We start from the raw sequence: 27,417 nt of genomic DNA on the forward strand, positions 1-27,417 counted from the left end.
TTGGTTTCATTTTCCTTTATTTTTTTAAAAAAGCCCCTAAGTTCTATGGCTTCCAGGAAGCATCAGAGAAACGGAAGTGCCATTTCTGTACACTTTTTGTAAAGCAAGACCTAGACGCACACGCGGGGCGCCCCCAGTTGCTCTGCCCTCAGCACGTGGGCCCCAGGGGGCCACGGGGGCCGCACCGACGGGCTGCCCGCTCCGCACACACCTGCGGAGCTCGGATGGGCTTTAAGGCGCTTGTCTCCAAGGCTCGGCCGGCAGCGCAGAGCGACACAAGGAGCCTGCGGGCACGCGCCACCCACGGGCCACGCGGTGGCCACCCCGAGTTCCAGGCCGACGGCTCCACGAGCAGGTATGCAGGACCCCCGTGGGCCGCGCCCACCGGCCCAGGCTTTGGTGCAGCATTTTAGTTGGGGGCCGGTCCCATCCCGCCTTCCCCTTTGGTCTGGGGAGGCCCAGGGCGGGCTCACCCCTGGCAGCAACGCCCCGCAGCGCCCCCTCGAGAAAACGGCCTTTGGATCGAGGGAGACAAGCTGCACTTTATGACACTAACGGGCGAGCGGCGGGCTGGACGGAGGCGGCCGCGCTACTCACTCAGCAGACGCGCGGGGGCACAAGGCAGGGCGGCCGCTGTGGTTTTCTCTCTTCCTTGTTTTAAATAGTTAATGCTCTCGGAGGGGAGGACTAGACACAGGTGTAGAAATCGCGGCCAAAGTCTTACGTGAACGAAGTCACCCCACGCGGGGGCTGGCAGCTCTGCCGGGCCTGCACTCTGCGTCCAGCGGTGGCCACGCGGCCGTGGACAAGCGGGCCCCGAGGGGCTGCAGCGGGAGGCTTCAGAGGCCACTGCCCCGGGGTCACTTGTGTCGCTGCAGAGATTTTCTCTTCCTCCTCTTGAAGAAACAGCAGCACCTGGAAGGGGCGGGCACAGGCTAGGAGGCGGCACAGACTGCAAAAGGGGGCGCAGGCTGGAGAAGAGGGGGATGAGGGAATGGGCACGAGGGGGTGGGCCCAGGGAGTCCCAGCCTCCAGCGACCGCAGGGGCCTTACTTGGTGTCGTCGGCCACCTCCACCTCTGCGGGGGCCGTGATGGGGGCGTTGGAGTGGCCAGCGGTGGGGTCATCGGCATTCAGCTCCCCATTGGTGGAGTTCAGTGCCTGTGAGGCAAGAGGGGCAGGGGAGTCCTGTAGGCCCTGCTTTGCCCCCCCCCACGCTGCTGGGGTCCTCGGCCGGCCCCTCACCTGGTTTTTGCTGTATAGCAGGGCTTTTTCCCGAACCTGAGGCTGCGAGGGCAGGTCGGTGTGGACCGTGCCGATGGGCGTGGGCTGCAAGGGGGCAGGATGCGGCTGAGGCCCGGCAGCCACCCCCCGCCCCACATCACGTGCCAGCCACCCCCGCCCCCGAGCACAGGGGCTTCAGGGTCCTTGCCAGCTGCCCCCACACGCCAGGGGCCCCTCCAGCACCAGCCTCCCCTCCCCACACATACCAGGGGCTTCCCGGCCCAGTCGTACTCGTAGTCGAACACGAAGCCACTGCGGTCAAAGAGGTCGGTGAAGAGCTTGCGCAGGTAGTCGTAGTCCGGCTTCTCGAAGAAGTCCAGGCGCCGCACGTAGCGCAGGTACGTGGCCATCTCCTCTGCGGACAGCGACAGGGCTGGGGGGCGTGGAGGAGCGGGGGCGGGCGGCACTGGGCAGGGGGTCTGCGGGGAGTGCGGGGGACAGGGGGCAGACCCTTACCTGGGAAGCTCTCACAGAGCACCTCGATGGGCGTGGCCCGCTTGGTGTCCCCGATCTTCTGGTAGCGCTCCTTGAGCGTGTCGGCCTGCGGGGAGAGCGTGGTTGGCACCGAGGCACTGCCCGCGGGAGACCCCCATCCCCACCCCGGCCCCGGCGCGCCCACCTTGAGTCCCTGCCAGGGCAGGCTGCCACGCAGGAAATACATGAACATGTGGCCCAGCGCCTCCAGGTCATCACGGCGGCTCTGCTCTGTGGGGGGGGACGGCAGGTCAGCGCAGCCCTCGCGCCCCCCCGCCCGCCCCACGCGCCGCTCACCCTTGCCCAGGTGCGTGTTGATGCTCATGTAGCGCGCTGTGCCCGTCAGGCTCTTGTGCTCGCGGTACGGGATGTGCTTCTTGGTCTCGGGGTCGATGTATTCCTTGGCCAGGCCGAAGTCGATGATGTGGATGGCGTGCTGCCGCTTGGTGCCCGGTCGCCCCACCAGGAAGTTCTCGGGCTTCACGTCACGGTAGATGAGGCTCTTGGTGTGCACGTACTCCATGCGCGTGATCTGCGGGCAGGCAGGCCTCAGCGGGCTCCCTCCGCCCCGCCCACCTTCCCTCTGCCGCCCCACAGCGTCCGGCCCCCTCGCCCTCCCGCGGCCCGCACCAGCTGGATGGCGATCATGAGCACTGTCTTGAGCGTGAACGTGCGGTCACACAAGTCGAACAGGTCCTCCAGGCTGGGTCCCAGCAGCTCCAGCACCATGGCGTTGTACTTCCCGCACGGGCCGAAGTAATAGACCTGAGGGACGCCCTCTGCAGGTGGAGGACACACAGGCTCACGCCGCGCCCGGGCGGGCTCCCCCTGCGCTCCCACACCCGGCCCCAGGGTACCTGCGGCACTGAGCTGCTTGTAGAAGCGGTACTCCAGGTGCAGCTGCGGCGCCCGGGACTTGATGGGCTCCTGGGAGGGACGAGGGGACACGTGGATGTCACGCAGGGCACTGTCCTGCCCTCCTCCCGGCCCGAGGGGACAGCCTCTGCTGGGGGGCCGGAGAGGGGCCAGCCCGGGCTGGGGACTGGGGGAAGGGGGCAGGGCCCGGACTCACCAATTTGATAGCTACGTATTCATTTGTATAGAGATTCTTTCCTGTGGGAGGAGAGGCACGTCAGGTCGGCTGGACTCCCAGCACACAGGAGACCGCTCACGACCCACCACTCCAAGGGGCACCTCCTGTTCTGCGGCAGCCCTCCTGAAGCGTGGCCCATCCCTCCCGGACCTGGAAGGGAAAAAGATGGGCCCATCCCTCCCGGGCCTGCAAGGTACTCCCACCGGCCGTGGGAACCCACATCTGCCCCCCACGCCCTCATCTCCTGGGCCCCCTCCCTGCCGTCCTGCCCTCTCCTCCAGCACCGCCCCCCAGGCCAACCCTGCCTCCGCCCACTCGGGGCTGCTCCCAAGTCCTCTGCGGGATCCTTCCCGCCAGCACGCCAACGCGCTCCAACTTCTCCCATCTAAAAAAGTGAAAACACAACAAAGAGTCCTGGTGACCCCAAGGCCTTTCTTCAGCTCCAGCCGCAGGGAACCTGGAGGAGACATCACACCCCTCCCACACACTCTCCCCGCACCGTCCCCAGATGCTCTGTGAGGCCCCCTTGCCGCCTGACCTGCGCTCACTGCTCCAGCCTCTAGGGACCCCCGAAGGCACCCCCCCATTCCGCAACGCCAGGAACTCCGGCCTTGAGCTGTACACGTCCAGTGGACAAGCCCCGCCCCCTCACTGTGGAGCAGGGGCCCCGGCCAGGAGCCCGTGAGGAGGGAGTGTAACCTGCGACCTCAGCTTAGACAGACGTGCCTGGGGCAGGATGTCTCCCGCGGCCCATCGCTGGCCCACCTGGACCTCCAGGTGCCCACGGAGAACAAGCCACGGCGCTCAACCTCACGAAACTGCAAAATCACGAGCTGTTCACCTGCTACAGTTCCTACCAGTGGTTGAGCCCCAGACGGTGTGGGCCAGCCCCCGGGTGGCTGTCTGCATGCACGGTGAGCGCTGCGCACACGCTCCACCCTCTGCCCCTCCCGGTGCTGCCGTCCCACCTTTCCAGGTCCTGAGCTCCGACTCAGCCCCACAGCGCGCTGCTCCTCCAGGCGACCTCACGCCCAAAGTGCCGTACTGCTGCGTCTTATTTCTGAGAGGATCCAGTGTGGGAAGAGGCCTCAGCTTCCTCTCCATCCCACTGCAGTGGGACAATCTGGGAGACAGCTGCACCAGGCCGTTCTGCCCCACCCATGGGTGGCCAAGACACTGGTGTGTGTGACCCCACAGGCCCAAGTCAGGGGCCCGCATGCCTGTCAGTCGGTCCCCCGGGTCCCTGCCCATCCCGGCTGTCTCATCACTGTGGCCTGGCCTGGAGTCTTCCGCTCAGCCTCAGCTTCTCCAGGGCCTTGGTGTCCATCCCTGTCTATAGAGTCAGCTGGTCCCCAGACACCTGCAGGGGTGGCCCCGAGTCTGCGGAGAACCATGCCGTCCACGTCTCCAGAGTTAACTTCTCTCAGCGATGTTTTTAGTGCTCAGCGTAGAGAGTGTGTGCGGCCTTTGTGAGATTTATTCTGGAGGCACCTGATGGGTTTTGGTGCTCTTACACGATCGGGACTATTCTTAAATATTTATTTTCCATTCGCTGCTCCAACAGAGAAATACAGTTGATCTGTGTTGGTATATGCAGCAGCCTTACTAAACTCATTCCTAATTGTTTACTGAAAGACTACTCTGGCCTCCGCACGTGGACAATCAGGCCATCCGAGACAGGTCACAGCTGTATTTCTTCCTCTCCCAGCTTTCTAGCTCTGCTCCGTTCACTGCCACCGTGCGAAGGGGATGCCCGCAGGGGCCCCTCCTGCAGATTGCACTTCCTCAGTTACTACGAGTAAAAGGCACCCAGTGGCAGAGAAAGAAAGCGCCCATCTAGTCCTCATTCTCATTTTCATTAAATAACAGGCATGCCTCTTGTGTTTCCCCTCAACATTTTATTATGAAAGTTTCACACATTCAGAAAAGCGGGAAGAGCTGTGCGCAGGGAGCTCCACACCCTGGCTGCCTGGGTCACACAATTCGTGACTGCTCTGTTCTGTTGCACGGCTGCACAGCTATCACCTGTTCATCTCATTTTCAGATGCATCTGGAAGTTGCAGACCTCAGTACCCTGCCCCCTAAACACTGCAGCCTGCAGATCAACTTCAATTTGTACTTAGTGCTTGTTTTTCCCTTGGGAGGAGGCATTTACCTGGGAAACGCACAGCATTTGATGAGCTTTGGCAAATGCGTGCTCCTGTGCCACCCCGATCCCATGAGGACAGACAGCGTCACCACCACCTCACCTCCTAAGAGGTGGAACACCACCCCACATGCTCCCTGCTCCTTGGGGTTCCCTGCACACGCATGACACGGCTCGCTCTGGCTTCCTGCCCGGGCGCGTCCGTCACATGACGGACACACCTGGCCTGTCTCCAGTGTCCGTTACTGAATGCTGCGCACGGGCCTTCCTGCAGGGGTCGGGTCACTTCTCGGGCAGGTTTGCTGGCTTGTGCTGCGCACGGAGCAGAAGTCCTGTCCGGGGCCAACAAGGTGAGGCGCCCTCCACACCCCCCAGCCGCTTGTCCATCTGCTTCTGGGTGGTGTCTGTTCAGATCTCTTGCCCAGTTTTAATCGCAGCACCTGTTTTTTTATTACTGACCAAGCTGTTGTCTTCTCCTGCGTCCTGGGTACCAGCGCTTTGTCCAATGGTGCTCAGCAAATAGCACCTCCCAGTCTGTGGCTCGCCTACTCGTGCTTTTTTTTAAATTTAATTTTACTTATTTTTGGCTGCTTTGGGTCTTTGTTGCTGTGCACGGGCTTTCTCTAGCTGTGGCGAGCGGGGGCTACTCTTCGTTGCGGTGCCCGGGCTTCTCATTGCAGTGGCTTCTCTTGTTGCGGAGCTCGGGTTCTAGACACACGGGCTTCAGTAGTTGTGGCTCACAGGCTCACTAGTTGTGGCGCACGGGCTTAGCTGCTCCGCGGCATGTGGGATCTTCCCAGACCAGGGATCGAACCGTGTGCCCTGCATTGGCAGGCAGATTCTTCACCACTGCGCCACCAGGGAAGTCCCCCTACTCGTGCTCTTAACAACATTTTTGGATATTTAAACTTTGATGATGCCTAACTGATCTTTTCTGGTAACTGGTCATCTTATTCTGTGTCTTGGTCAAGAAACCTCCTGTTTTGACCGTGCACGTGGGGAAGCCAAAGTCCTGGAGTCCAGCTGAGTTTAAGGCGAGAGTGTCTGTGCGCGCACGTGCATGCGGGCATCTGAAGTCTGGATTTACAGTTTCCCGGGGACCTCGGGTGCTCCAGGCTCTGAGTCTCACCAACAGCCAGCTCAGCTGTAGGTGTGAAAAGTGGGAGAGTCTGCAAGGCCTGACAGAGAATGCCTCCGGGAGGCCATGAGCAGAAGGGAGATGCTGGGGCTGCACAGGGCAGGAAGACGCTGGAGCCTCCACCATCCAGAGCACGGAGGCTGCCCTGAACTCCCCGGACATTTGGCTGAGAACCCGGAAAGCCCACACCCCGGGAGGGGGTGACTCCAGCCCTTGAGTAATGCCTGCTCGCCACCCACCCTATCAAAGCTGAAAAATAGTCCCTGATGGGGTCACGATGAGTCACCAGGATGAAGCACGATCCAGACCTCACGTGTGGCGCCCACATTGTCCAACATACAATAAAACATCACTAGACATGTGAAAAAGGAACAGCACTGCAAGAAGGAAAAACAGCGTCAGAGGCACCACAGACACTGCATTTAAAATAGCTACTGCAAAAGGGAACGCTCTTACACTGTTGGTGGGAATGTAAATTGGTGCAGCCACTGTGGAAAACAGTATGGAGGCTCCTCAGAAAACTAAAAAGAGAATTACCATATGATCCATCAATCCCACTCCTGGGCATATAGCCAGACAAATCTCTAATCCAAAAAGATACATGAACCCCTGTATTCATTAGCAGCGTTATTTACAACAGTCAAGACATGGAAACGACCTAAATGTCCATCAACAAAGGAATGGAGAAAAAAGATGTGGTGTACACGTACACACACACACACACACACACACACACAGTGGAATACTACTCAGTCATTAAAAAATAATAATACCATTTGTGGCAACATGGATTGACCTAGAGATTATCATATTAAGTGAAGCAAGTCAGAAAGACAAAGACAAACACCATATGATATCACTTATATGTGGAGTCTATGAAACAGAATCACAGACATACAGGACAGACTAGTGGTTGCCAAGGAGGAGGGGTTGGGGGAGGGATGGAGTGGGGAGTTGGGGTTAGCAGATGTTAGCTAAAATGTCAGCAGATACAACAAGGTCCTACTATATCACACAGAGAACTATATTCCGCATCCTATGATAAACCAATATGAAAAAGAATATTTAAAAAAGAATATATGTATAACTGAATCACTTTGCTGTACAGCAGAAATTAATACAACATTGTAAATCAACTATACCTCAATTTTAAAAAAGCTGGGACTTCCTTAGTGGTCTAGTGGTTAAGAATCTGCCTTCCAGTGCAGGGGATGCGGGTTTGATCCCTGGTCGGGGAACTAAGATCCCACACGCCGCGAGGCAACTAATCCCACACGCCTCAACTAGAGAGCCCATGCACCACAACTACAGAGCCCATGTGCTCTGGAGCCCGCACGCCCCAACTAGAGAGAAGCCCAGGTGCCACAACTAGAGAGAAGCTCGCGCACTGCGACAAAGATCCCGCGCACCGCAACTAAGACCCAACACAGTCAAAAATAAATAAGTAAAATAAATATATATTTTTAAAAAGCTATTGCAAGTATGTTCGAGGATTTTAAGGAAAAGATGGGCAAAATGAACAAGCAGATGGGAAATCTCAACAGAAAAATAAGGGAATCAGGGCTTTCCTGGTGGCGCAGTGGTTGAACGTCCGCCTGCCGACGCAGGGGACGTGGGTTCGTGCCCTGGTCCGGGAGGATCCCACATGCCGCAGAGCGGCTGGTCCCGTGGGCCATGGCCGCTGAGCCTGCGCGTCCGGAGCCTGTGCTCCGCAACGGGAGAGGCCACAACAGTGAGAGGCCCGCGTACCACAAAAAAAAAAAAATTAAAAAAAAAAAATAAGGGAATCAAATGGAAGTGAAAAATACCGTGTATCAAATGAAAAATTCAGTGGATGTATCAAATAATATATTGGACGCTGCAGAAAAAAAAGAAGGGTGAACTTACAATAAGGCAATAAAAACTATCCAGGTTGAAGAAAGAAAAAAGACGAAAAATAAACTGAGAGGAACCTGAGGGACCTGTGGGACAGCGTCAAACACTCCGAATGTGTGACTGGAGTATGAGAACGAGAGGAGACTAAACAGAGGCAGAAAGAACATTTGAGGTAATGATGGCCAAGTGTTTCCAAATTTAATAAAAGAGTGCTAACATACATATCCTAGAAGTGCAATGAACCCAAAACAGGATAAACAGAAAAAAAACCCACACCTAAATTAAGGCCGAATCAAAATCCGAACCCAGAGATGAAAAGAAAATCTCTGAAACAGGCACAAGACAAGACATACTATATACAGGAGAACAGTGGTCAACAGGAGTCATCAAGGAAATGCAAATAAAGTCCACAGTGAGGCACCACTTCACACCCGCTAGCACGCTCCAAATGGAAAAGCCTGACAACTCCAAGTGTTGATGAGGATGTGGGATACTGAGAACCTTCACACGCTGCCCGTGGGAGTTTAAAGTGGTACGACTGCTTTGGAAACCAGCCTGGCGGTTTCTCATAAGCACACGTGACCCAGCACTTTGATGAAAACACTCGTACACGAGACTTGAAGAAGGGTGCTCAGGGCAATTTTATTCACAACACCCCAAATCTGGGCACAGCCAAATGTCCCTCAGCAGGAGAACGCACGAACGAAATGGGGTGCAGTCATACAAATGGACAGAGTAACAAACAGCGACTAACTGCAGGCCCAGAAAACCAGAGGCACTGAGTCGGAGGAGCCTGGCAGGAAAGAACACAGTTGCCCCTCAGCCTCCAGGGGAATGCTTCCAGGAGCCCCAGAGGATACCGAAATCTGCAGCTGCTCCAGCCCCTGACACAAAACTGCACAGCACAACCAACAGAGTCAGCTCCCTGTACCGCGGGTTTCGCATACTGAGGTATGGAGCAACAACCAAACCTTGATTCTTAAAAAGCATTTTAAGCCAAAAGTTGCTACCCCCATAGTCCCCAACACACGCTCCACCATCTGTTTACCCAGACCTGTGCTGTTTAGGCTGCAGCTCCCAATGCCAAGGCCAGAACCCAGGACAGCCATCTGGGTCCCCAAAGCCACAAGGGGCACCCCCAGGCTGTAGGACAGGACTGGGCCGGGGGACATGAGTGTGCGTGTGCACACACATACGTGCACACGCCAACGGGGCAGCAGGGTTGGGTCACGGGAGCCCCGTCAGGGGAAGCTGAAGAGTCGGCTACCGTGCAGCGCAGGTCGGGCTGGGCACGCGGGGCCCCGCACTCGGGGGAGGGGGCCTGTCTCTCCCACGCCTCCACCCTTCCCATGAGCAGTTTGGGCCCCCACTGCTGACAGTCCACTGGCTCAGAAACCCAGAGCCCAGGGCAGTGAGGACCCGCTGCTGAGCCCCATCCCAGCACCTCTGGCATGGCCAAAGTTCAGGCTCAGGACGGGCCTCTCCTCCCGGCCTCGCAGGCCACTGGGCGTGTCAGACACCAGCAACACCAGCCGACAGACAGACACGGACCACTAGACGGGGGCTGGGGGTCACCCACCACTAAGCTCCAACCACTAAGTGCTGTGCAAGAGATGCCCCTGGACCCCCAGCTCTGCGTTGCCAGCCTCCTGAGCTCTGTGGGCCTGGGGCCCCGGCACAACCGCCCCACAGCTGTCGAGGTCCAGGCCTCTGCAGAGCCTCCTCCCGGGGCAGGGGACAGAAACCCACACGCGCTTACCTGCGTTCCCAGCCCTTATGACCACCCCCGCCCCCGCGTCCCCGGAATTGAACGAGTGGGGCTCACCTAGCCGGAGCTCCCCGAAGTTGCCACAGCCTATCTTCTTCCCGACCCGGAAGTTGGGGCCCACCATCAGGACCCCCGAGCTGGTCCCCGAGCTCCGGATGCCGTGGCTGCTCCGGCCGGCGGCCTTGGACATTCTCCGGCCCTCCTCCGACTCCCCTTTCCCTCCTTTCTTGTCAAAATCCATAAGTTTGTGGTACCCTGGCCTCTCCACGGTGACTCTGCTGCTGTGCAAATCCCGGCTCCACGGAGACCTGCGGTCGCGGTGGCTCTTCGGGGCTAGCACCCCATGGCGCCTGGCGGGCTCCTGCTAGTGAGACGCGGGCGCTCGCAAGGGCCCGGCCGCAGCGCTCATCTTGGTGGCCTCCGGGTCACGCATGGGGGGAGGACACATGCTGCTGACGGGTCCCGGGGGCTCAAATCTCGTGGCTCTCGGCTGCAGAAGAAACAGAGGCGCTGGTTAGAAGGCCGCGATGCGCGCGCCCGCCCGCCACGCACCCTGGGGCCCAGAGCACAGCCTGGCTGGGGACCCAGGACTGGGCGTTAAGTGGTGGCGGGACCACGTTCTGGAAAGATCTCTGACATGCAGGTGCGACCTGTGACCTTCTGGGGGCAGAGAGGAGGGAGGCTCGGGCCTGCGAGAATTCCACATGCCGCCTGCCGGTCCACCGCAGACTAGAGAATGGCTGTGCTGGGAGAGGAGACGCCTAGTTAGCAACAGAGGCCCCAGCACTGCTCCTCGGAAGAGGACAGGTGCAGAGCAGAAAGTGCCCGAGGCTAGGAGACAGGCCCCTGCCACAGACCTGGGGGGCCTCCGAGCTGCCTCTCCCCCACCCCAACCCTGCCCAATATCCAGGTGACATCAACGTCCCTGGGCCTCGTTACAGGAGCCCGTGACCCTGTGGTCAGGAGAGTGACCGGCTGCTGCTGTGGGAGAGTGAGAGGGCAGGAGGGGCTGCAAGGGCCCCGAGTGCAGGCAGATGGGCTGTGAGCCTGACGGCACTGGCTGGACACGTGCGCCCAAGGCGAGTCTGGCCTGGCCTCTCCAGCAGAAAGCTGGGGCTGTAGAGGGAACGGCGGGCACCCGGATAGCCCTCCAGGTTACAGGGAGGGGCTGGCCACCGAGCTGGGGGTGGGGATACACCCCTAAGGTCTGTCTGTGGTGCTGGCTTCTCCCTCCTCCCACCCCCATGTGGACCAGTCACCCTGCAGCTCAGACGGACGGGGCTCTCCCCTGCCAGCTGGCCTAGCCTCCCAAACCACCCCCTCCTCTCAGCGAGGGTCACAGGCCCTCGCCTCCTCCTGTCTCCTCTGGCCAATTCTCACGCCAAAGCCACAGGAATCGCTTTAGAAAGAAAACACTAACCTGCTCCTATAACGCCTCCCCATGCTCTCTGCCTGCCCACGCTCCCCTCGGGCCCAGAACGGCCACTGCGAGGCTCACACCTGTGCTCCCCTCCCCACCAAGCACTCAAGGGCTGACACCTGGTGGAGGCCACGCCCCCTGAACGTCTGCAGGGGTCAGGGGGAGGTGAGGCCAGGTGAAGGCCCTGCCCACGTCGGCGGCTCTTCACGCCAGGTAGGCGGCCCAGCTGCAGCTCATCCACAGCCCATGAAGGCACCCGGGGGGCCCCCGGCGGGCTGTTGCAGGACCAGCACTGAGGCCCGGTGCCGTGGGGGGGCGATGAGGGGGTCGCCTCCCACCCCCATGGGTGCCCGAGCCCCCAACTGGCTGCCCACATGGCCCCCAGCGCCCCCACCTACCACCGAGGGCCTGATGGACGGAAGGGCCAGCCAGCAACCGTGCGTCACCGACGGCACAGATGCCAAGATCGCAGGCCGAGGACAGGCCTGAATGAGGGGACCTCTGGCCATGCGCCCAGAGGCAGGCCCACAGCCGGCAGGACGGGGTTTGCGGACGCTCACACACGCCAGTCCGTGCTCGGCACCCATGCAGGTCATTGCTGCCCGGGGGGCGTGCAGGGCCGGAGTGGCCAGAGCCCGGGAGCCCAGGAGATGCCCAGACAGGCAGGGGCCCAGGCTTCAGGACAAACCTCACCGTTTAAGTCCGGCAGCTTCCCAACCACATGGACGGTGTGTGTGGACAATCCGACCCCAACAAGAAACGCACGCCCAGCTCCACCGCTGCCTGGGGTTCCCACCAGCCGACACCCCGGCACCACAGCCGCGCCACCCGAGCAAGGGGCCGGCCCGGGGCCGCGCGCGCACAGCTCCTACCGCCAGCAGCGCGCCCCCGCCCGAGACCAGCGCTGTCCGCGCCTGTGGACGACACACTGGTCGCTGGCCAAGCACTGCCCCTGCTCGGGCGGCCACCCGTCTGTCTCCACCTTCACCAGCTGCGCTCGCAGGAGAAGGACCTGAGCCGAGAGGACGCTACGGGAGCACTGCAGGCCCAAAGGTGGGCAGGGAGGGGCGTGGCCAAGAAGCCGGGCCTACACCCTCGGCGTCTCAGGGCTTCCAACGCCACAGGCCAGGCCGCTCCCCACCTGTAAGCAGTTAGTTCCCTGTTGGGGGGCGGGCGGGGGGGACAGCTGTTCACCATCAGGAATTTGGGAGTCGATGGGAACAGCTGTTACAAACTTACAAGGAAATTACTACATTAACAACAAAGGAAAGAGTGGGACCTCCCGGCTGGTCCAGTGGCTAAGACTCCACGCTCCCTAATGCAGCGGCTCCGGGTTCGATCCCTGGTCAGGGAACTAGATCCCACATGCCGCGCGTCAAGGCCAAAATAAATAAATAAAGTGGACAGTTCAACGGTTCTTACTGAACCACAGTTGCAGAGTTGTGCTACAATCACCTCAAATTCCAGCACATTCCATCACCCCAACAAGAAGCCCCGTCCCCATCAGCAGTCACCTCCTCCCCCTTTCCCCAGCCCCTGACAACCAGGAACCCACTCTCTGTGTCTGTGGATCTGCCTGTTCTGGACGTTTCCCATCAGTGGAATCACACACTGTGGGTCCTTCTGTGTCTGGCTTCTCTCACTGAGCATTGTGTTCTCAGGGTCCGTCCACGAGTGTCAGGGCTTCTGTCCTTCTCGTGGCGGAGTGATGCTGCTATGTGTGGGGGGCACGCTCATCCACGGGAGGACACCTGGGCTGTGCCCACCTTTGGGCTGCGGTGAACCGTGCGGCCAGGGCGTTTGTGTGCAGCCCCCAGGAGGCAAGTGCTGTCTCCTGGCTCGGACCTAGGCTGCAACTGCTGGGTCAGGTGGAGGCTCTATTTTAATTGCCGGAGGAGCTGCCCCCCTTCCCGTGCCCGCCCATGCCCTCTGCATCCCCCGGCATTGCTGCTGCCCAGCTTTGGGACAGCCGCCCGGGGTGTGGGGGTCCTGCTTCACCTCTGGGCACACGTTGCCCCCAGAGCCCAATCCAGCGCCGGACACACGCTCATCTCAGGGGTGCCTGTGGGAAAGGCACCCAGCAGTGGGGGAGGCGTGCACGGGGACCAGGTGGAGCCAGGCTCAGAGCGGCCGGACACCTGACCACATGGGAGTCTGTGCACACGACTCACTTTTGGAGCCACCGAGAGGCCAGATGGAGCAGGACCGGGCAGGAAGCAAACACTCCCTGAGATGGGAACCAGCCGGCGTGGGATTCCTGCAGAAAACTGAAGCCACCGCCCCTGGTGCCCAGCCCCCTGCGTCTGCTGTTTCGAGACCTGCACACACACAGCGAGCCCATGTTCTGTATGCCCTGGGCACCTTGTTCCCGGACCACACGCCTGGACACTCTACCCCCATTCCTCTGAAATCCTCCCGGAGTCCATAGAGAGGGAACACCAAAATCTACAGGCCACCCTGCTGATGGATACTTAAGGGTGGTTTCCAGCCGGATTTTCTTTCCTGTCAGAAAGAAATTAAAAACACATGCCTGGGGACTTCCCTCGTAGCGCAGTGGTTAAGAATCCGCTTGCCAATGCAGGGGACACGGGTTCGAGCCCTGGTCCGGGAAGATCCCACATGCCGTGGAACAACTAAGCCCGTGCACCACAACTACTGAGCCTGTGCTCTGGAGCCCGCCACGACTACTGAGCCTGCGTGCCACAACTACTGAAGCCTGTGCGCCTAGAGCCCGTGCTCCGCAACAAGAGAAGCCACCGCAGTGAGAAGCCTGCACACCGCAGTGAAGAGTAGCCCCCGCTTGCTGCAGCTAGAGAAAGCCCAATGCAGCCAAAAATGAATTTTTTTAAAACCCCAAAAAAACACCACACGCCTGTGCACACACACGCAGGCACACCAGAGGTGGATGCAAAACCCACGGGAATTTCAAAGATTCAAAGCTGAGCCCTGCGTTCTCCCAGCTCCTCGGCTCCACTCCCCGAGGATGCCCCAGGCACTCCTGCCAGGCACTCCCGCCTGCAAGCGGCAGGCCACCATGGGGCCGTGAGCTCAGGGGGACGCACACACAAGCGGGAGGGGACGAGCGCGGAGGTTCTTAAGGAGCCTCTGAGGGTGGTCTCCACGCAGACGAGGCCAGGAGGGCTGGGCGTGTCTGCGCCAGTGCAGGGCGGGCGCCTCGCCGTCCTGCGTCCCGCCGCCGTGACCCACGCACCGCTGCGGGCAGGGATTCAGGTCTGGGTCCCGCTTTGTGCAAGCAGCTTTTATGGGGCGGGGGACCCCGACACCGCCCAGCCCCACAGCACACACAAGGAACCCCTCCCAGGGCCCCACTCCTCTGTACTCCAAGCCCACCCGCCTGGGAGCCCCTGCCCGGCCGCCGGCACCTGGCTCCCTAGCAGGCCTCCTTTCCGGGCCGCAACCCCCGCTTCCAGGCCAGGCGGGACATGCTCTCAGCCCCAGCCCGAGATCCACAGAGGCACGGCCTTCACCTCCGCCTGGCCTCACGTCCCCGGGTGCAAACCCTTCCGAGCCCACGGAACCTCTGACGGCCACAAAGACACGAGACACGCCCCCTCGGGCTTGTTCAGAAGCACCCCTACCCCCAGGTGCTCACTCCCAGGCCCTGGCTCCCAGCCCCTGCAGGACGCAAGACTCGGGGTCCGGCGACACTCCCCTCGGCAGACCCTTCTCCTCTGCTGCCTCCCAGGATGGCTGGTGTTAGGTGAGCGCTTACTCCGCGCCCAGGGCTCCGGCAGCAGTGGGCTCCCGGCCACAACCCCCAGCAGCAGGCCTGTTCTCTCAGTTACACGGTTAAGCAGGGGGCCCTCCAGCCAGCGCGGAGAGGCACGTTCCCAAGCACACCTGCGGCAGCCGGTGGGCCGAGGGTCCAGGAGGCGCCGTGCAGAGACGGGCGTGACCAGGCACAGCAAGGAAGGAGCCCTGTGTGAGCCGAGAGCCAGGGCACAGCCCGCGTCGACAGGGGCTGCGGTGCTAGGTGCACCATGTTGGCCCCCACGCCCCGATGTCCACAGGGCTCCCGGCAGGCAGCCAGGGGCAAAACCAGAGACTTTGGCGTGTGTACTCCCCACCCTGGCCTGCAGCCCACACGCAACACCAGAGGCCCCACCGCAGCTCACCCGGCCAGGCCCACAGCAGCAGGGCAGGCCTACGCCCCCGCATCCGCCTCCTGACAACAGGCAGGCGTGTGGCCACCGCGGGGAGGCGGAGGAGGAGTCCTAGACCCTGAGCCTCCCAGGGACAGGACGCCAGCCCTGCTCACCCCGCGGACGAGAGCAGCCACTCCCAGCGTGCACGGAGGGGTCGCCCCACCATCCACAGGACGGTTATCCTGGGTCCCCTCCTGGGAGCTGAGGGGGGATGGCAAGAGCGAGTCCCCTGCTGACCCGGGGGGAGCAGGGGTAACAGAGAGTGGACACGGGGCTAAAACCAGAGCCAAATGTTGCCAGGAGCCTGGGAGTCTGCAGGTGCCCCCCGGCACACCTGGGGGACCGGGAGGCAGGTGTGTGTGATGCCAGCCCCGGTGCAAGCGCCGAAGCTAAAACTCATCATGGGTGGGGTACCCAGTCCTTGACCCGACCCTAAAACAAAGCCAGTCTCGATCCAACCAACATGGCCCTTAGGTCCTCCCAGGGGCACTTGGACTCTTCCCACACACAGGGAAGGCCCTCCAGGGGTGTGGGCTCTGCTCAGGCCCCCATGGCCAACTTAAATTCCACAGGCCCCGCTGAGCCCCGACGACCCCCCTCGCCGCCCCAGGCCAGTCCCCAGGCGGCCCCTGGCCTGCCTTCCAGCTCAGGTGAGTTACCTGCCGTGTTCTTTGGGGGGTCCTCCATCTCGTCAGGGCCCGGGCCAGGTCCCCCTTGCAGAGGCCCCAGGAGCCCCCTTGTCTGAGCGCCTCCACCCAGTGATGTCACAGTCCCTGGCCGACATCACAGGCACAGCCCTGGCCCAGAGGCAGGGCCAGTCTGGGGCAGAGGTGGGCAGCCTCCCTCCTGGGGGCGGCCCCTCGGAGGCTGCCTGGCTCCACCGCACACGGCAGGCCCTGGTGGGTGCTGCCTGGGAAGTGCCGGGACTCTGGTGGGATCACGGCTGTGGCCCCCTTGAGGCATCTCCGGACACGCGTGTCCCTCCATCAGGCTGAGCCCATTTCCGTCCCACAGGGCCCTGGTGACACATGTAGGGAGGGCCTCCTCCCCAGGGTCACCAGAGCCGGGGTTGGCACCCCAGCAGCCATGAGCACCCCGAGCGTCAGGTCTTGGTGCCTATGCACCGCTCCCCAAGAGGGACCTGGGCCCTGGAGACGTGCCAGCCCTGGGGCCGCAGCCTAGAAGCTTGAGGTCACTGCAACGTGGAGTTACAGCACAGAGCTAGGAAGTGGCCCTAGAACAGTGACCACCCCCGGGACGAGGTCGACACCTACAAATGAATTAGGCAGAAATGGGTCACAACACACTGATTTACAGACAATGGAACACAACCCTGAGTAGACGGGAGAGGAAGGGGCACCCCACCTGGCAGAGGCTGCAGGTAACCACCACCAGCAACGCTGGAGCACGCCGAGGCCGCGGCCCGGCGTCACCTTCTTAGCGACCAAGAGGAAAAGTCCGTGTGTGGCACAGGCCAGCCCGCGGCCCCGAGAGGATGCGCAGGGCTGCTGCCCAGACCCTGCGCCCCCTGGAGAAAGGTGTGGAAGGCGGCCAGACTTCACGCTCGGGGGCAGCCGCAGGCTCGGGGTCATGAAGAACAGGTGTGGGCAGAGATGCACAGGTGCAGCCAAGTTACAGGCGAGCCCAGGAGGACTGGGGAACTGACAGCGCTTTCCTTCAAACCTCTCCACAGACTTGAAACATTCTCACGAGACCCCACAGCCTCAGCCCAGAAGTCACCGGGCGCTTCTGCACAGGGGCGACTCAAGAACCTACCGGAGGAGTGCTCGGCAGTGACCCCCAGACACAGCACCTGGGACGAGCTGAGGTGCTGCGTCGTCCGCAATGCTGGGAACGGGTGGGCCCGGGCCACAGGGCCACGGGCTCACTGGACTGTTCTCCCTACACCTGGGCACGTTTAAAAGTCTCCCGACAGAGAGCTAAAAGGAGAACAGGAGGGGGTCCGGGGGGGCGGGGAGGGACACAGAAGGAGTCAGATCACGGGGACGGCGGGCGTCCAAACCCCACATGATGCCAGGTGGAACACAAGACAACTGGAGGCGCAGAGACAGGGCCGGACCGGCCGCACGGGCACAACTGACTGTACTGCCCCAGCACACGGGCCACCCATTAACAGAAGGCAAACACACAGAAGCGCGCTCAGTGGCACCGGGCACATGCCAGGAGCTCAGCATCGCCGGGGCTGCCACACACTGCCCTGGACGAGCAGGTCTGGAATCTTCCATCACCGCGGAGGCTGGCCTCTCCCTGGAGCCCCTCCGCCGAGGCCTTGTCCACACCTTCGCAGTAAGCTAGCCGCCCATGGAGGGGGCAGCAGCATCCCAGCCCACATGACGGGCCCTGCGTGACCCCTCGTCCTGGGCGCTCAGGTCAGTTGTGCCTGCACTGCAGCCCCGCATCGGTCCCAGGAGGGGGCTGAGCTGTGTCCCCGAAAGACACGTCCCACCCGTGGAGTCTGGGACTGTGACCTTATTTGCAAATGAGGGTGGGCCTGAAGCTGTGACAGGTGCCCTGTGAGGAGAGGAGATAGAGACAGGGAGACGGCCATGCCCCCCACCCCAGGAGAGCGGGCGACACGGGCACAGCCTGGGGGCCTGGGGCAGAGAGGACGTGGGGCAGAGAGGATGGGGGGCAGCATGGACTCTGGCTGAGGACGACGTACAAACACAGGCCCATCAGCTGGGACGCGGGCGGTGCCAAGGGGCTGGTCGTGGGCACACGGGGACCCTCTGAACTGATTCACAGCCTCTCTGTAAATCTAAAACTGTTCTAAAACAAAGTCTATCTAGGGACGTCCCTGGTGGTCCAGTGGGTAAGAGTCCGCCTTCCGATGCAGGGGACACGGGTTCGATCCCTGGTTGGGGAACTAAGATCCCACATGCCGCGGGGCAACTAAGCCTGCCCACCACAACTACTGAGCCCACACGCTCTGGAGCCCATGTGCCACAACTAAGAGAGAAGCCCGCGCCACAAGGAAAGATCCCGCATGCCACAACTAAGGCCCAACGCAGCCAAAATAAATAAATAAATAACTTTAAAAAAATAAAGTCTATTTAAAAAACAACCTCCACCTCCTCTAGCAGCTCCCCCAGTACCCACTCCAGTCCTCACTCCAATGTCACCGCCCCCCCGGCCCCTCGAAGAGCATCACGGCGCTCACCGCCATCGACAGCAGCCCGTCCACCCAACGTGCTCGCCAGGGACACAGCAGGTCCCAGGGGGGAACATGGCGGCTACTCGCTGAAAGGGGTCCGAGAGCACAAGGGGCAGAGCAGGGAGGAAACGCGAAGGCCTCTGCGGGCCAGAGCGTGGGGTGGGGACACATGCGCCGATGGAAACGATGGAAACCTGGGCGTCAGGGCCTGCAGAAGCGGCCTCCGCACTCCCACGGCAAGGAAGCCAGACTGCAGCCCAGGGGCTCCTCTGTGCCTTCCCTGCCCCAGCCAGCACGTGCAAACTTTCCTGAGCTCAGGAGCAGGGGGGCAAGGGGTGGGGAAGAGGGTTCTCAGCACAGAGCCTCACGCGGAGCCCCGGCTGGGAGCGGAAGCAGGGTTGCGGGGGGTGGGGGGGAACACGCAGACGCAGGGGCCGGAGAGACACACGAGGGAGGACATTAAGGGGCCCCCAGAGCACCTGCAAACTCGCCAGAAAACCACACCCACAAGCCCACCCGGCCAGCCCCCCACCGGGTGAGGCATCAGGGACAAAGACCCGGCCCCTCCCCTCAGGGCCGGGGGCATCACGAGGCAGCTGCCTCTGGGAAGGAGGCCCAGCGCCTGCCCAATGGGCCGGGCTCCTGCATCCAGGCTGGAGCCTCCGCGGTCCTCCCTCCCCACCGCCCCCACCCGGACCGGGTGCACCGGGAGCTTGCCTGAGGCCCACAGGGCTTCGTTTCTCGTGGCGCAGCCTGAGACGGTCTCTCTCCCCCACACGAAGGAAACCCGCAGCCAATCCCGAGGGGGGTCGTCCACAGCGTGTGGCTGGCCCCGCTTGCAAACACGCCCGTGTTGCTCAGCGGTCTGGAAGGATCTCACCGACGCGTGGCTGGTGCCCACCTCCTAGATCCTGAGCGAGTTCTCAAGACATCCCCACGCTTCGTCCCAACGGCCATTCTCCTCAACGTGCGTGTGGCTTTTGCTACTGAAAACACCAACGAGAGGACAGTGGTTTTGTGGTATCACAACTGGGGGGGCCACCTGGCCCTGTGGGGCCTGCCGGTCACTCCAGGCACCAGACAAGCCTGCTCAGAGGAGAGCAGCTGAGGGCGCCAGGACCGAGGTCCACGGGCCAGCCCGCTGTCTGTGATGTCAAAGGGCAGGACCAGCCACAGCGCCCACATGCTCCAAAGGGCTGGCATTCTGGAAAGTGCAGGGCAGTGGGAGCACGGTCTTCCAAAAACCGGCCAGGGTTCCCAGGCTCTGAGGAGACAGACACCACCACAAAGGACAGACCCCAACCCAGGACAGGAGAGATGCTGGGAGAGGCCAGGACACAGAACCTGGAGAGGAAGTTGGTGGGGACGTGGACAAACGGGACCCTCACCCACGGCGGGTGGGGCAGAAGGTGGTGCAGCCGCCATGGAAAACAAGCAGCGGTTTCTCAAAAGTTAAACATGCAGTCACCACTCAACCTACTCCGTGTCCACCTGGGGCAACTGAGAACACGTCCACGCAGACCTGTGTCCACACATCCACAGCAGCATGACTCATGATGGCCAAGAGGTACACACGACCCACATGTCCATCAACTGAGGAGTGAATAAATAATGTGGTCCCTCCACACACGGGAATGTCACTCAGCCATGAAAAGGGGTGAAGCCCTGACACTCGCTACCACGTGGATGGACCCTGAGAACACGATGCTCAGTGAGAGAAGCCAGACACAGAAGGCCACACAGGGTGTGATTCCACTGATGGGAAACGTCCAGAACAGGCAGATCCACAGACACAGAGAGTGGTGAGTGGTTGTCACGGGCTGGGGAGTGACTGCTCATGGGGACATGGTTCTTTTGGGGGTGATGGAATGTTCTGGAAATGATTTTAGTGACGGCTGCACAACTTGTGAATACACTAAAACCACCGAGGTGTACTCGCCAGCGAACTTCATGGTCTGGGGAGTCGTACCTCACCTAAAACCAGGGGCGTGTGTGGCATCTCCACAAAGCCGTCTGGAGGGGCACAGGGCGTGGGGCTTGGCAGGCAGCCCAGAGAACAGGGCTTGTCCAGTGCAGATCAAAGTCCGACGCACCTGCAGCTGCCAGAGCCACGCCTCCCACTCCCACCAGTTGAAGCAGCTTCTATGACAGACACGCAATAAATCCTTCAGAGGAATCAAGGGGTTCATGCCCACAGGAAGTAAGAGACGCAGACACCAGCGAGAAGGTGGGGAGAGGAGGACGGGCTGACTCACAGCCTCGGTGCTTCCCAGCAGCCCTGGACAAGGCCCCAGGGGCGCAGAGGTGTCCCCACGATGGCCCAGGACGGGCTCACGCTCACCCCGGCACCCTCGGGAGCTCCCTTCTCACCCCAGAACTGCCCCGCTGGCCTCTGGCCCCGCTCAGCGAGCAAGCAGCACCCTGACTTTGGTCCCCCAGATCGGCCGCGAGCTGGAGCAGCCTCCACTGCCCAGAGGCTGCATCAGAGTCACGAGATGCCCAGCCCACCCCCAGATGCGGAGGCCGGGGCGGGGCCTGCAGCCGCCTGGGAGCACCACCGCCTCATCGCGAAGGTTCCCCTCCACACCTCGCAGGCCAGCCACAGGCCCCAACCCACTGAGGCCAACACAGCCCTGAGCCCCAGATGGTAGGCTGCCACCAGCCCGGGGTGGCCAGACGTAGATAAAAACACAAGGCACCCAGCCGACACGGAAACTTAGATGAGCAACTAATAAGTCCTACTACAAGTATGTCCAACGCGCTATTTGAGGCCTATTTATACTAAGCAATTTTCGGTGGTTTGTCTGAAACTAAAATTTCACTGGGCGCCCCGCACTTTTATCAGCTACATGTGGCCATGCCGGACAGCAGCGCGGACAGCCTCCGGCAGGACTCACATTCCCAAAGGCACTGAGGTTTTCTACTCAAGTCCGTGTATTTGTTAAAATCAAGTGTTTCCGATGAAAACTTAGCTTCCAAATGGTGATGAGCCACGAGTATGGATATATACCCAAATAGGAAGGACATAAACCGCCTCAACGGGTAACTTCTCGTACCAATTAACGTTTCAATGATCATACCTCAGAAAACGAAATTAAACGACATAAACAGAGCGCCACCTGTTGCTTTCTACTTTTCAACCAGGTACCGGCACACTGTCCACCATCCACACGGCTTACATCCTGTCTGTGTTGCAGACCGGGGCTGGGGACCCTGATAGATACCTGGGCCTCCAAAATACTCCGCACCGCCTGCAAGCTGGGTACTGTCATGACCATTTCAGACGGCGAAGCCTAGGCTGGGGTGTGAGAGGCGCCGGGCACGCCCTGCAGCCTGCCTGGGCGAGGGGCACTACCCAGGGGTGCGCAGGGACTGGCCAGGCTGGAGCCCCAGCTTTGGAGGGAAGGCACCCCCTCCAGGGGAGACGGTCTCCTGATTGGCTCTGCCCCCTTCATCTGGCCACAGAGGAAGCCCCAACTCCCCGGGCAGCAGCCTGGAGGCAGGGGGTGAAACCAGGAGGGAGCATGAGGGTCACCCTCGGACGAGCAGCAGGGCGGCCCGAGGTGAGGGGGCAGACACTGCCCCATGGGGGGACCTTGGCCGGCCACCACATCCAGTCCGCATGAGCCGCATCCCTCCGGGCCTCCCCTCTGCTGGTCCCCTCCCCACCTGCTTCCACAGACTTCCAGCTCCTGGGGGCAACGGTGGGCCTGTGGAGGCCCAGAGACGCACTCAGGGAGCACCTGAAACGGGCACCCACCGGGCCCTCAGAGGCAGCTCACCGCAGGCTGCGGGGTGCAGGAAATACCCAGCTGGGGCGCTCGCCGGGCTGATCCTGCCGCCCTAACACCAGGCAGCGCCTGGGATGTTTGCAGCTGTCACGATGGGGCTGCCCTAGAGAATGACCCGGCCCCGACGCCCACAGTGCTGAGAGGAAAGACCTGGTTCTAGAAAGAGTCCCTCACGCAGGTTCCCACTAGACCCACGGCCGCAGCTTCAGGAAACAAGCAGCTCATGACTGAGGGCCGGCAGTCCGAGGGAGGGCCCAGGCCAGGGCGGGAGCTCCCCAAACTGCCCCCGTGCAGGCGTGAGAGCAAAGGTGAAGGTGGGGCTCTGGTGGGGCGACAAGCGCACAGGGTGGCACGGGGGGTCCTGGGAGCTATCGGCACTGACCTGGGCCCTCCCGGCCCGCTCGGGTTAAGCTACACGAGCGGCTGGCTTCAAGGCCAGCCCGTCCATGTGGGTGATCCCCGAGACGGTGCGGCCTGGCACACAGCACGGTCAAGTTTCTGTAAAGACACCAGTCTCCCAGCGTGGCCCCCTGAAATGACACCCAAGGCCTGTTCTAGAAGCAACGAGGAAGGGAGTCTGCACCTGTCCCCAGGCACCTCCCCCAACCTCAGCCCTCGTCACCCCACCGTCCCCCCACGAAAGTCCCTGGTCTTTCTGGAATTCTCTGCCTGGGATTCTTAATCTCAGCCTACTCCCCAGCCAGCTGCCCCACAGTCCTGGCTGGGTCACCCACTGGGCGCCCAGCAGAGCTCTGCCACGTGCCCACCAGCCAAGCCCGGGAACCACAGTGAGCAGAGCCCCCCATGACGGGCGCGGCCACGAGGGAGCACCGCAAACACTCACCAAGGCCCCACAGTGAGCGACGTTGCCCTACAACCCTACGTCCTGCAGGGGGCTGGCTGGGGAGCGGCCTGGCCCCAACACCAGGCAGGGCTGTCCCCTGATTCAAGAGGGCAGAGGGCCTTCCCTGGTAGCGCAGTGGTTGAGAGTCCGCCTGCTGATGTAGGGGACACGGGTTCGTGCCCGGGTCCGGGAGGATCCCACATGCCGCGGAGCAGCTGGGCCCGTGAGCCGTGGCCGCTGAGCCTGTGCGTCCAGAGCCTGTGCTCCGCAACGGGAGAGGCCACAGCAATGAGAGGCCCGCATACCGCAAAAAAAAAAAAAAAAGAGGGCGGAAGTTCCACTTTTGGCTGCCTTAGCTCTTCGTTGCAGTGCACGGGCTTCTCGCTGCGGTGGCTTCTCTTTGTTGCAGAGCACGGGCTCTAGGCTCGCGGGCTTCAGTAGTTGTGGTGCACGCGCTTCAGTAGTTGTGGCACGCAGGCTCTAGAGCGCGGGCTCAGTAGTTGTGGCACATGGGCTCAGTTGCTCTGCGGCATGTGGGATCTTCCCGGACCGGGGCTCGAACCCGTGTCCCCTGCATTGGCAGGTGGATTCTTAACCACTGCACCACCAGGGAAGTCCCCAAGAACAACTTTTTAAGACTGAGGTGCATCACGGACCGACGTAAAATTGTAACACATACCGTATATCTATTTCTACCTTTAAATAGCAATCCTACCATGAGCCAGGATGACCCAGGACCAGATCCAGCACCTGGGTGCCCCTGCCCGCCACCGGCAGGAGAGGCTCCGAGCAGCGGGAGGATGGTGGGCAGCTCTCCGTTCTCCAAAGGGCGAGCTGCTGGCGGGGGCACTGGGGGAGAGCAGTCCCGCACCAGGGGTGCTCAGGCACCGCGACACTTGCACTTGCTGGGACCTCCTGGCGCCCCGCACGCACTCTGCACAGGCTCTGCAGGCTGGGTCTCCACAGTGAGGGGAGGGGCTCGCCCTCTGGAATTTAAGCACAGTAGTCTGTCCCCAGCAACCTGGCTTCTGCCACTCACTGAAAGGGGCTTATAGGAAGGGCTGCGTGACAGCAGGGCGGGCCCACATCCGTGGACCGTGCCGGGTACCAGGGGATGCACGGGGTTCGGAGAAGGAGGTGCTGCTACCAGCCACTCTCCCGGAGAGTCCCACCAACCCTCTGCATGGAGCCCTGCACTACAAAGGTGGGCGTGGGCTCGGCCTGGACAGGAGGGAGGGGCTGAGGCCAGGAGAGGAGATGGGTACTCGCAGCCCCTGTGGGCCAGAGGAGCCCAGGGAGCCGGTCCTCCTGCCACCAGCCTCCTGCGCAGGCCACAGCCAGCGGGCACAGAGGTTCCCAAGGAGCACAGGTCTTCCTACTGGAGCTCACTCAGGCCTCACCTCCTCATCTGCAGGACGGGCACTTGGGCCATCGCCCAGCACAGGCCCCCCAAAGCTCCCAAATGGGGACGGGCAGACACGGAGCTGCCCGAGGTAGGGCCTTCCGCGACCCCAAGCAGCATGCACCACCCATGCTGACCCACCCAACGCCCCTGGCCATGACACCACGCTGCCAGCTCCCTCCCCAGCCTGCAGTCTGGTAAGGCCTCCCAGTAAGGCCTCTGCGGGGAGGTGGGAGGGCAGCAACCCAAACCCACAACAACCATGAGGAGAAACCCTGCTGCTCTGAGGTGGCCGGGGCAGCACTGGAACAAGGAGTTCCTGGTGCCCCAGGATGTCCAGGGGACGTGCTACTTCCCCAGGTACAACCTTGCGGGGACTGGGCCCACACTGAGTGCTCACTCAGACCCACCAGGACACAGGTTGCCCCTGCAGCTGTCCAGAACGCCTCTTGGCTGGCTGGCTTCCCCAGAGCTGGGACGAACAGATAGAAAGCTTTCAGTGTTTAAAAAAAAAAAAAAAAAAAAAAAAAAAAAACCTCACCTACTTCCTCTTGCAATCCAGAGGTAATTACTATGTAGCTTAAAGGAGGAGGTTAAGATGGAACCAGCAGCAGCAGTTCAGAGGAGTCTGTGTACACAGGGCTCTGCTGTCACATCTCTGAGCCAGGGAATGAGACGCCTGTCCCCAACCCGCTTCAGAAAAATTAGAGGAACCCGAAATCAGACCAGAAGACCCAACTGGCAACTGCACACAGAAAAACCAGAGCCAGGCTGGACGACCACTGCAGACCCCGGGGTTTGGCCCACCCCTAGGGTGGGGGTCCAGCCAGCTCCTTCCCGACCTCCCTCCCTCCACAGCCAAATGCAGCAGACACAACTGGCCCCCCAGCCTGGGAGCTGCCCCCCACCAGCTGGACCCCCGGCCCACACCCACCACCCCCAAGTGGCCCTCCCATTCCACTCCTCAGAGGCAGGGCCATAGACACCACCGCAGCAGGGGAACTGAACACCTGGGGCCCTGGAGACAGTGAGGCGGGCCTCACAGTCCAGGCCTGTGTGCGCTCCTGGGGGTGCTACAGTCAACCCCCCAACCCACCTGGCCACGTGCCTGTAGAGCCACAACTTGGTGAAGACGCAGCAGATAAAAACAAACTCCTGGCGAGGACCACAAACTTCCCCCTTTCAAACCAGCGGCCCAGCTCAGCCTGTTCTCAAGGGCAGCCTCCGCCCCCTCCAATCAGAGCCATCCCCCAGCCCCTGGTCTTGCCCCCAGATCAGAGCCTTTGTGCTCTCCCACTGATCTCTCACATCCCTGAGCCACAGGAACCCGTGGGGGCCCGGAAACGCCAACTGAGCCTGTCCGTGTCCCCTGGGGCAGGGACGGGGGCGGCCCCAGAAGCCCCTCGGGGATAGATGTGTGAACAAGCCTGGAGTCCCAGATGCTGGCCGGGCCAGGGTCCCCCTGTGGAAGGGGCTGGGGAGAGAATGCTAGGCTCCACCTACGTGCACAGAGCTCTCCAGGCCGTTTCCTGAAAACAATGCCATCCGGAGGCCAAGGGACTACCCCAGCTGCCCAAAGCCTGCCCAGGACGACGCCTCGGACGTCACAGCAGGGCTCTCAGGCCCCCAGCCCGATAGTGAACACTTCCCCTGAGAAAACTAGGGCAGAGAAAACAGGGGAAGCACAGGGCAGGGAGGGGATGAGTGTGGCTGCTGGGCACGCAGACACCGCACCCCCCTCCCTGATCTGAAGTGTTTCCGGAAAACAAAGCCGGTGGCGAGGGCGGAAGGGGGAGGCGCAGCCAGGCGAGAGCCGGGAGTTCCTGAGCAGCCCACAACAGGTCCCCCAGACCAGACCCCTACTGCTGCTCCCCTTCCCTGCTCCCAGCTCCCCGCTAAAACCTGCAGGGCCACAGAGGGGCGAGTGTATGCGCCAGCGTGGGGAGGAGCGATGGGCCCAGTAGAGAGAGCTGGAGGGGTGGGAGGACGCGGGGAGCGGACCGTGGGCTTGAGCGCTGGGGGGTGGTGAAGGGGGGAGGTGAGGTGGGGCTGAGGGACAGTGGGGGACACTGAGGTCTGGAGTCAGGGAACAGTAGGGTCTGGAGTGAGGAATCGGGAGGGACAATGAGGTCTGCAGTATGGGGATTAGTGGGGGTGAGAGGTGACAGGGCCTGAGTTCGGGGGTCGCTGGCAGCAGCAAGATCAGGGGTGCAGGGGAGAAGTGCTGAGCGGTTGGGGTCTAGAGTGTGGGGGTCAGTGAGCTGGAGAGGCAGGGGGGTCGCAGTGCAGGGGTCAGTGGGGAAGCAGAGTCGGGAGTGCAGCGGTCCACAAGAAAGGGTCAGGACTGTGGGGTCCGCGGGGTGCGGGACACGGGGTGCAGGGGTCTGCGGGAGTCCGAAGTGCGGGTGTAGGGGCTGCGGGGTGCCGGATCTGGGAGGTCCTCGGGATATAAGGGCGGCGGGGTCCGGGGGTCCGCGGGGGTGGGGCCGCAGGGCCGGGGCGCGTGGCCGCGGCCGCCGACAAGGGCGTCCGCGTCGTTACCTGACGGCCTCCGCCGTGGCCGTGGCCGTGGCCCCGCGGCCGGACGGCCGGGCTGGGCGGCTCGGGCTCCCTCAGCAGCGCGGCGCGGGCCCCCGCTCCGGACCCCGTTCGCGCTCTGGCTCCGGTTCCGGCGCCCGCTCGGGTCCCCGCTCCCGCGCCGCTGCCGCCGCCGGCCTCCGCATGTTGGGCGCGGGCTGTACCCGCCGCGCGGGCGCCCGGCTCGCCCCTGTCTTTCAGCGTCGCTCGCGGCCCGCGTTTACGCCGCCAGCGTCGCGGGGGAGGGCCCGGCGCCCACTGCGCA

The 27,417-nt window shown here is 61.8% G+C and overlaps 1 protein-coding gene across 6 annotated transcripts; it reads right to left on the reverse strand.

Moving 5' to 3' along the window:
- CSNK1G2 (casein kinase 1 gamma 2) lies at nt 1–27,403 on the reverse strand. 6 transcript variants are annotated; one of them, XM_082621534.1, is made up of 11 exons: nt 27,117–27,402; nt 19,256–19,524; nt 9,835–10,267; nt 2,830–2,870; nt 2,388–2,684; nt 2,055–2,289; nt 1,903–1,988; nt 1,740–1,824; nt 1,490–1,638; nt 1,054–1,328; nt 1–915 (listed from the first exon to the last, which is right to left on the reverse strand). In XM_082621534.1, exons 3-11 carry the CDS (start codon nt 10,016–10,018, stop codon nt 861–863), a joined length of 1,407 nt encoding a protein of 468 aa, XP_082477660.1. In that variant the 5' UTR covers nt 10,019–10,267; nt 19,256–19,524; nt 27,117–27,402; the 3' UTR covers nt 1–860. The 6 variants fall into 6 exon arrangements, with proteins under 6 accessions (XP_082477660.1, XP_082477664.1, XP_082477662.1 ...); XM_082621538.1 differs by lacking the exon at nt 19,256–19,524 and having other exon boundaries at nt 1,054–1,160; nt 1,245–1,328; nt 1,903–2,289; ... (1 more) ...; nt 2,615–2,684; nt 27,117–27,400; XM_082621536.1 differs by lacking the exon at nt 19,256–19,524 and having other exon boundaries at nt 1,054–1,160; nt 1,245–1,328; nt 27,117–27,400.
- Between the last annotated feature and the right edge of the window lie 14 nt (nt 27,404–27,417).

Source organism: Mesoplodon mirus (assembly GCF_964341445.2).
Source record: "Mesoplodon mirus genome assembly, chromosome: 5".
Classification (NCBI taxonomy): Eukaryota; Metazoa; Chordata; class Mammalia; order Artiodactyla; family Ziphiidae; genus Mesoplodon; species Mesoplodon mirus.